Below are 9,921 nucleotides of genomic sequence, written 5' to 3'. Positions count from 1 at the left end.
TTTGTTAGTTTTAATGTCATTCCCCTTTATATTTCCTCTTTGAGTTGTTCAAATGGTTTGCATTTTGAACGAAAAGAAAAAAGTAATAATTAATAAATTATGTAGCTTGACATATTATTTATAGCTTCTAAAATTTCTTGGACAGCAGTTTGTTGAAGAGCCTCCCTGACAATGCGTTAAAAGAAACATGAAATTAATTTAAACCAATGATCTATTCCCACACATTTGACCTTCTTACCTCAGTTTACGCGAATCAACCTTTGGCGAATAGAATAAAAATAAATGAAAGTGATATTAACGAGTAAGCTTCTATTTGATAAAGGTAATTTCTTTAGAATTGAAAATTTGTATTTGGCAAGGCTGTAGTGGTTGCGTGATCCGGAAAAGACCATTTCGTCAAAACAGTTGAGAGTTAGAGTTAGAAAGTGGTTAAAGTAACAGTAGCCTCTGTTGCCTAGTGTAAGCCGCCTTTGCTCATTTCCGGAAAGTCTGTTATTATTATAACGTTGTAACAACATAATAATTAATGGTTGCTGTAAGGGATTTTTAAGGTAGTTGCTAAGGCTCTTGGACTTGTGTGAGTAGGCATGTATCAAGTATTAGAAAATAGATTGAGGCATTTTATTTTGAGAAAATCTGGAACTGAAACAGTTCTTCATAAAATCGCAGTTCTAATTAATGAAATTTCAGCCAGCCCTTTAGTATTACTAGCGTTAATGTAACTTTGTTGTAGGTTTTTAAATTATTAAAGTTTTTGCCACATCCTTCCAGAAACGAGTAACTTTTTGGGTGGAAAAAAAACATCTGCAAGAGAATCATCATGTTAAATAAATAACTGACCCTCTTTGAAGAACCATTAGTATCGAAGAACATCGCAGCTGCTTTACAAAAAACGAAGAAAGGAATGAACTCTGGACGTGATCATACTCCCCGAATTCTTAATTTACCCCTGGAGGTTTAAGATATATGACACTGAAATTTGAAGTATATCGGAGGAAATCAGAAGTTACACCAGCTCTTGAAAGAAAAGCTTCTACCAAACCGGAAAGTGGTAATCCTATATCTTTCAAAAAATTTCATTCAAGTTATGTGAGCGGATAGTATTAAAATGAACGTGTGTTTGTAAAAAAAATAAATTCCTATAATCTAGGTTTTAATGAATCAACGTAGCACCTTGGATGGCGCGTTTCTCCTGAGAAGCTAAAGAATTATTTAGTATTACAGCTACACTGTCAGTCCTTTTTGATTTTTGAAGCCCCTTTGATCAGGTATGAAGAAAGAAAATTCTCTCTAGAATATGAGGTCGAACATATGCAACTCTTTTTTTCATTGGTTTTATAAAAAGTTACCTGAAGAATTACAACTTGGTCGTTGGACGTAAAGCCCGCATGAAAAATAGGCATTACTTTATTGTTTAAGAACGCAACAAAATAAACTATAAAAATAATTTAGAGGATTAAGTTAAATGAGTATGAAACAAACTTTATTTTTTAAAAATTGTACGATAATTTATGAATGAAAAATGTAATTCAATTTTTATTACTTTTCTTGAGAGGATGTACTGTATTTGCGGCGTAACTTCTAATTCGAAATTGCTGTTTACCTGCAAATGAATATTTTCACTTTCATCCAAAAAGTTTTAGCTATTTTTTTTTTTCTGTGGTGAAAGCAACTTTAAGCACCCTTATAAACAATCTTTGCAGTGGTAGATAAAGTTTCGCTGAAACACAATATCAAGATATAATAGTAGTATTGCATATTCCAAATGCTAAATGTAAACCAGAATATGAAACATTACAGAATTCACCTTAAAAGTTTGGAATTTTCTGGAATTATCGATTAATTTAAAGTAGAATAATAATTGAAGAAATATTTAATTATTACTTTCATTGGCAAGTGTGTAAAAAACATTAATTGGATTTGTTTCTGTGAAATCCATGATATTAATGTCAAATGTTTATCTGCGTGGGCGTCCAGAATCTCAAGGCAATAATAAAAACTTTTCATCACCTATTCCCAGCGTAAATCAGCCTAATTATTCTAGATATACTTAATATTTATTTATCATTAGATATATCTAAAGTTTTTCAAACAAAAAAAAAATCTATACAATAGGTACAAATATCTTCTTATCAAGAATTTGAGAGTTGCTTAAACGAGAAAAGGTTCACAAGTCAGCAAGTACCCAACTTTTGATTCATACTTCAAATCGTAATTTCAGCCTTACAGAACGTACGGAAAAGATGATGTGTTTTATTCAAATTTTATAAAAATAATATCTTTTTTTGAAATTTTACAGCATTACACATTTTACACAATTGTACATTGTACATTTTATCGTATTTCGTTTTTGCAGACTTACCAGAACTTCGAGGCTCAATAAGTTGAGGCCGTAAATTTTACAAAGTTTTAAGTAACGCTACCCTTTTCTTATTTCGTAAAATAAATGTAGATATATTTTTTTTTTTGCTGAAATTTTGAAGGGCAACTTGACGGTGTTCACACTATCGCAGATACCATAATATATGAAACCAGGAATTAGTTATGATGGAATAAGAGCAAGTTATGACAGGGTTCATACAGCTGAACATGACATTTGACAGCGTGTCAAAAAACCTTAGGGCTTGGCATGGCATAACTAAGGGTAAGAAATTAGTCTGCTATAAGCATTCTACAACGTTTCCGTTTTCGAGGTATTCTTGAAACTGAACTCAGAAGCAACCATCTTCTTTTTTTTTCGTTTTATTCGTTACTTACAACTGTAATAACAAATTCTCTATAACAAGTGCAGTATTTATCAAGATTGATGTGAGACGATTTATCATCAACTGTTGGTGTTTTTCACCGTCGAGGAACACGGGTATCCAATGCCTTTTCAGTGGTTGAAAGAGATTGTGTGGAATGGATAAATAAGAGAGGATTTAGAAGTCCAGAGAGCTGAGAATGGAAATTTCGTTATCGAGTTGAGATAAAATAATTGATAAATGGTAAGTTTAGGTTTTTACAACAGTTAGTATAGGTTACATAGTTCTATACAAAAATTGGTTATACGGCGAAGATTTAAGATGAGGTTTGTTAGGTTAAAGTATCGTTTGAATAAGAAGTACTGTCCCTTGATGGGAAAGGAGATTGTTCTTGGTAGTGAACTAAATATAGCTGAAAGAAGAATTAAAGCTTTTTTTGAGGAAATAGATGAAGATTTTTGAAGAAATAAAATTTTAGCCTGGAAATTTTCTTTGCGGAAAATGTTTCATATTGTAGTTAACTTCAGAAGAAGGAAAAGCGTTGAGGCCCTGCGTTGTTTACAAAAAAGGTAACAAGAAGAAGAACAAAAACATTTTCTGAAAATGCCGTTTTCTCTATCTGTTAGATCTGGGTTGTTGCAAAAAAAAAAAAAAGGATATAAAGGAGGATTTGGCCTATATTATAAAGAAACTTTGGGAATTTTATCTTTTATAGAAAAAGAAAAAAAAATTGTCAAACTTAGGTGTTTACGCTTTTTCGTGCACTTTTTGACGATTAGTCCTTATACAAATGTCCTACCGGAAAGTTTTATTTACAACTGAGTCCTTTCACGACTGCTCTTATTTATTATTAAACTCGGCGATACTTTGTGCTTTGGGCAAGCCGTTTCAATTCCTTATGTGACTTTCAAGGCACAAGGCACAATTTGCAGGCGAGTACCTCCAAATTCAATTGGCGCAGGTTGTTGACAAGTATTTTCTTACACGTTTAACACATCTGAGAGCATGAAAGTCGATTTTTTTTCGAGTGGCCTCGTTGTAATATTCCATTGCATTTCAAAATTTCAGGGTTAATCACTTTCTTCCGCCTAGACTTGAGAACACAACTTAGTCGAGTTTGTTACGTTCTTATACCCAAATTAATGATTAATAAAGGATTTCAAGGAAGTAGTCTATCCGTTTATTGAGATTAAGTTTGTTTACATTACAGCCTGGTCACAGTAAACGTCATTAGATTCGTACTGCATCCATCAGAAGAACTAGTTCAGGCTGCACACTGATCCGGATCTTGACTCGCACTTTGGATCTGAACTTGGCCGTCTGTCGAGACGGCTGTCGCTTGACAAAATGCAGTCACTTCGGGTATACCATTTAGTATAGTGATTTGTGCTGTATTATAATTTCTGTTTTCACGAAAATGTCTGCTCTGTGATCCGGTTGGACAAATGGTTGTGCTCCGGTTACCTTGTGAAATCAGGATGGATGATTGATCACATGATCCTGAACCCTGAAAGTAATAAAGTTCAACAATATAATTATAATTTTATTAATTTTTATTAATATGCTTTATTAATTTTTTTTTTTAAATTTACAAAAACACAATTTAATTTTAACCGTAAGCACATACTGCATGGATCCTGGATCGAAGTCCGTCAGCAGACTACTCAGTTTTACTATACCTTATTATAAAAACATATATTCCATGTTTACATCACTCAATAATAATAAAATGAAATAAAAACTTCACTCAATAAAAACAAAATGACTTACAAACAAAATTTAATTCTATCCAACAAAAAAATTTAATTCATTAATTAAGAAGTTTCTGTATTTGCCAGCCGTTACATTATATTTGTACAGTTTCTCCCAGTTATGACCGTTCATTTTTTTCTAATACGTCTTTACCAAAACATGTCTTTCTGAACTCTGTCAAAATCAGGCACACTGCTGTATAATGAAAAATATCTTCTATTTCATGCGAATTGCACAATGAACATATTTGAGCTTCTTCACTACGGCCAACTCAGTAATTTAAATTAAATAAAGATCCTCTAATTTTAATTATATTTTGAATAAAAAAAAAACTATTAGAATCAGTTATATAATGGTCAGGTCAAAAATCAAAAGAAAGTTCCTTATAAATACCGTGCCACCTAGAATTTTGTACTCTATTTAAAAGATCATTTTTGAAAGAAAGTCTCATCCCACCTAACAAGCCGTCCATTAAATTACCATCCACATTATAGTGTAATACATTATAGCCATGACTTCTACACATCGACAAGCATTCCTTATACCAAAATAGTTTCTCGGCTATTATTTCTTTAGCTAATATTTTAGGAAGGCGTTCGTCAGGTAAAGTGAGAACTTTCTGTACATACTCATATTGCAGTTTAAATGTATAAAAAAACAGAGGTTGAAATCCAGTCTCCAAATATGTATAACATATAATTAGGAGAATTCCACAGAGACTTAGGAGAATAAAATTAGAAGAGAAAAAAGCCTTTTTAGAAAATACGTATTTAATTTTTCCACTATATCCGCACATATGAATCTCCAAACCTGCGCACCGTAGCAAATTATTGATTTAAAAACACTCTTAAAAATTTTAAATTTTACTGATATAGGAATGTTATTGTTCTTAAGTATTCTACTATAAACTGACATAATACAAAATTTGGCAGCGCGTAACTTCTCTTCAAAATGATGTTTTAAAGGTAACTGAGGAGTACTACCTCCTCTTTCAGTTTCATATTTTCATCAATTATTTTATCTATTTTATTTTCAATAATTTTAAATCATTCTTTGTCGGTACATCTGCAAATTTTTATCTAATAATTCGCTTATAAAATCTCGTTGTTTTTCATCCATCATTTTATTAATTTCACTATAGGATTGTGTAACTTGTACCCTTTTCAGACTCTCCTCAGGAGAACTGTTACTTCTTGGTCGTTTAAAAGCAAATTGTACTGATGGGGAATTACTCTCACACTCCTTATTTAATTCTATATCGTCAATATTGCTGCTCATCAGTCTCTATAAACCTTGATGCGGCTTCAGCAATAAGTAGAATGACGGTAGGCGTGGCACCGTACAGAACTCTTTTAAATTCCCCACTTTTAAATTTATAACCAATCCCCACCACTCAAAACAGATTATTTATCAATGCGATAAGTTTTTAATGTTTTATAATGATTTCTTTTATAAATTACCAATAAAAGCTAAATTCCGTTAACACCACTGAATAGATCACCTTCAAATTAGTAAGTTACAAAAAAAAGGGAAAAACAACCTCTTTTTACTAAAAAAAATCACTTGTTTCACGGAGCAAGTTATAGCGAAGTGTACAGTATGAAATCTCGGGGTCAACTCTAAAGTTCAACGATATTATACGCTACAGCTATAAAATCTGACAAATATTTTTTTCAGGAGATAAGGTTCTGTCAAATTAAAATAGCTGCTTTCTTTGCTATTTTTAAATAGTTGCTTTTTTAAATATATATTTTTAATTTTGTTTATTTATTTGCAACTGTAGTCAATACAATAAGCAATTATGATTTATAAAATATTTGTAAATTTATTTAAACATTATTTAAAATTTTTAACGTTTCTAAAAAAGGGATATTTTCGGGTCTACAAAAACAATTCAATTAGTGTTTTTAGTACAAACATTAACTCGATGGAAATATTGACGAATTGTAGGATAAAGTAAAGATTGATGACCATCTTCTTCCCTCGATTGTGGGACTCATGGAGGCTGACCCATTATCCTGTGTACGTATTTTGAATGGTAGGAAAAGATGAGCCGAATCTTGCCGGCCGTGAACAAACTCCTGGGAGTATGAAGTATGAGTTTTTCGTTTTATAAACGGACACAAAAAAGATTCGCTTTCAGAAATTTGACACGATCTTAATACTTCCTCGGAGCAGGAGTAAGAGAATGTTAAAATATCTTCAGCTTTACACCCAGGAGCCTAATTGCAAATCCTCGCCTGCCTTAGCATACTTGTGAGACATATTATCAATATGGGGAAAACGCGCTTTTTTCAATTTCGTTTTGGAGTTTTGTGAAAGTTCGCACAAAAAATTATAAGAATTGAGTATCCATGTTTCTTTTTTAGTTACTTCCTATATCCTAATCCAATATAATGCAATAACCTAAATTTCCATTATATTAGAAGACTTAAGGTTCGGGTTACAATTAATATTGATAGAATTAAAAATATTGGGCCAATACTATTTAGTTTACAAAATTTGATATTATCTTAAAATGTAGGTTCCCTAAATTATTTTTAAACTAATTAAATTTAATTACTAGTATAGAGTATTACTGTCTATTAGTTTTGAAGTAGTAAAATGGCTTTTAATTAAAAATATAAAATGAATAACTTTTCAGAACTATGATAAGTTATCTTCAATGAGCGATATGTTCAAAGAGGGTTCCACACTTTCACCAAACATTTGGCTTGTGTGGAGAAAACTCTTTTAAAACGGGTACAGCGTTACTGTTGAATCACTCAGTTACATTGAGATGCTGTTCAACATAGCGTCCTGTTCGGTGAAGAATGATTATTTCTCAAAATCCACTATCAGTGTGGTGTTCTGATTTAGACTGACTGAAGTGAAAGAGAATCAAAGAAATGGCAGTTTAAAGCCAGTGGATTAAATGATCATGCGGCTGAACCAGAGACTGTCCGCCGCATTCCCACATCATAGCTTCGTCGGTTACATCAGAACTAACTGCGGCTTGGCATAGCCTCATCTTTTAACGTCATGAAAAGTCACACAATTTTGTCTTAGATGGAATTTATTATTTCCTTGATAACTAGAATTTGGTCTGATTGCCTGTATAAACACGTTCAAAATGTAAACTTGCTTAGAATGTCCCTTGGCCATTTTGCTGAATTCCTTGCTGTTGTAATTTAAAGTTTGACACTCAAAGATTTTACATTTGGTTTGGGGCCGTACGTAAGTTAATCTTATGATGTTATTTAAGTTTACACTCTAGATTTGCATATGTTATGTGAGAAAGAGGATTAGCTTCTCTCTAAAGTGCTTTTTGAGTGTAGTGTGCGATCACACTACTTACATACAATCAAATAGGTATAAATGTGTGTTGTAAGAATAAATTTAGTTTTTATATACGTATTTTTGTATTTGTACTTTTGTATATTCATACAAATACATTTTATACACTTTAGCGAAACAAATTTTTGAAGGAATTCCTTGCCCAGGCTGTCCTAAAGCAAGCTCCCTTGGAAAGTGTTTCCAAGATAAGTCTCAGATCAAATGTTTAAGTAAGAATAGAGAAAATAGAAGGAGTAATTTTAGAGAAATCTTTCTAAAGATAGAAATTCATTTAGCTAGGGGTACTTAGGTGGAAGAGTTTTATTTGAAATCAGAATTTCAGTATTACATGCATTTTTGTTAATATTTAATTATAATAGTATGTAGGCTGTATGATAAAAGTAAAATAAAGTATACAAGAGTCAGGGCTATAGGATTTACACTAAAATGGAAGTTTAGAGAGTATCCTACCCAATAAAATCACATTAATGATATTAGTACTTTCTGTTCTAGATCCTAATTAATTAGGCAATACAACATGAGGTTGAATACACAGAATCACAAAATTTTCTAAAACTACTTTTTTGGTATTCAGGCACCTCAAAACAAACTATCTGGGGGAAAGTACAAATCGAAAGTCTCTGAGAATACGGAAGCATAAGAGAAAATGAGTACCCTGATTATGCAGTTTAGTCGGAGATAGGTGTCATCTGGAGCACTGATGTCCCACTGTTCTTCAGAGCCGTCGGTCTTCTCTGGAGTTACACATTGTGATTGGTCCGCCTGTAGATTGATATTGTGCGAGTGAATGCCCCACATCTGCCCGATACACCAACAGCAACCCAGAATTAGTCTTAACTTACTCAATTCCATCTGTGCTCTCTGAATTTCCTGATTCTGCTAATACGTCAAACATCACCTGTAGTTAAAATTATTTTGGAGGACAAAATAGTAATTTTGCAGAATACTTACATTGTATCTCCTCAAAGGCTGACCTGTATCAATAAAATTAGTGGGAGAATTATTCTGCTTATATAGAAGAGAGGTGGGGACCGTAATTAGCAGCTCTCCCACTCTAAAGGAAACTCGTTTATAATCTAAAAACCTCTAATTAAGTTTACACATGGTAATTTGGCAACAATAAGAGGTTAGGTTTTGTAAAATGCATCATTATACTTTTGGCGCTGGTTATATTCCACATCACACTTTAGGCGTGACAGCGGTTTTCAAAATTTAGGTGTCTACGGAAAAGGTTGATGTGTTGAACCATTTGAGTGTAGCAAATTCAAAAAGAAATGCTAGTTCAGCCTAAACCTAGGTGGTGTGCAATATGAATGATGAATGGGGTACCCAATGGAACCTACGGATAATCAGATCGAAAACAAGGCACCTCCTCGGCGTAGTATTTCCAGAAACGATGGATTGGGAGGGCGTACCAGTTGTTGGGGGAGGACCTTCACGTGGAATGAGGGAGGTTTAGGCACCAGAGAGAGGTTATTCCTAATTACCAATTCCCCATTACTCCTTGGGCTTCCCAGGAGAGCCTGGGTGGTTATGACGTTTGGAGTGGAGAATACACTTCTTAGAACATTTCGACTTCTTAATTAGAGATGCAACTTTAGAATATATTGGGAGCGGAGAGCATTGGAATTAGGAGTGGATAACCTTGGCTACCGACCCCCTCTTTTCCAGAACTTCCTTGGTTGGCTGAACACTCTTAATTTGGAGGAGACATCCTTAGAAGGTCAGGGTAAAACTGTAACTTCTTGTTCTTTCTTGAAATGCTTGGAAGAGAAGTTTTATAATCTGAATGAATGATATCATCTGACTCGTATGCAAATTAGAGCATGTGGCGGGACCTGTTCCGCAAGGCGTAGCAGCCAAAGAGGCCTGCTGAACGATCTCCCTTTCTGTACGTCTAGTAGGTATAATTTCTATTATTATAAGGTCTAGGACCTAAAGGTTTAGCGACTGATCTCTTCTGGTTTTAGGGTGCCAAAGATCTCATACTGAAACCATGCGAATTGTTTATCTTGAGTCCCGTTGGCAGCAGTAAGTAGATCAAATAATTAGATAAGATCTTGTGGATGTGAACAATTGGCCTTCTTAA

The 9,921-nt window shown here is 33.3% G+C and overlaps 1 protein-coding gene across 1 annotated transcript; it reads right to left on the bottom strand.

Annotated features, from left to right (window-relative positions):
• Positions 1-3,901: 3,901 nt before the first annotated feature.
• LOC141455776 (triatox-like) lies at positions 3,902-8,835 on the bottom strand. The gene is made up of 3 exons (XM_074131152.1): positions 8,784-8,835; positions 8,487-8,708; positions 3,902-4,251 (listed from the first exon to the last, which is right to left on the bottom strand). The coding sequence occupies exons 2-3, from the start codon at positions 8,682-8,684 to the stop codon at positions 4,009-4,011; spliced, it is 441 nt and encodes a 146-aa protein (XP_073987253.1). The 5' UTR covers positions 8,685-8,708; positions 8,784-8,835; the 3' UTR covers positions 3,902-4,008.
• Between the last annotated feature and the right edge of the window lie 1,086 nt (positions 8,836-9,921).

Source organism: Rhodnius prolixus, unplaced genomic scaffold, assembly GCF_049639745.1.
Source record: "Rhodnius prolixus isolate KJV_2025 unplaced genomic scaffold, Rpr scaffold_4, whole genome shotgun sequence".
Lineage (NCBI taxonomy): Eukaryota > Metazoa > Arthropoda > Insecta > Hemiptera > Reduviidae > Rhodnius > Rhodnius prolixus.
The sequence above is the reverse complement of the archived record's forward strand: the minus strand, read 5'-3'. Positions and strand labels throughout refer to the sequence as shown.

Coding starts and splice junctions, on each gene's coding strand:
- LOC141455776 (XM_074131152.1), bottom strand. CDS start 8,684: ATGGAATTGAGTAAGTTAAGACTAATTCTGGGTTGCTGTTGGTGTATC. Junction 4,252..8,486: donor GACTAAACTGCATAATCAGG/GTACTCATTTTC, acceptor TATTACTTTCAG/GGTTCAGGATCATGTGATCA.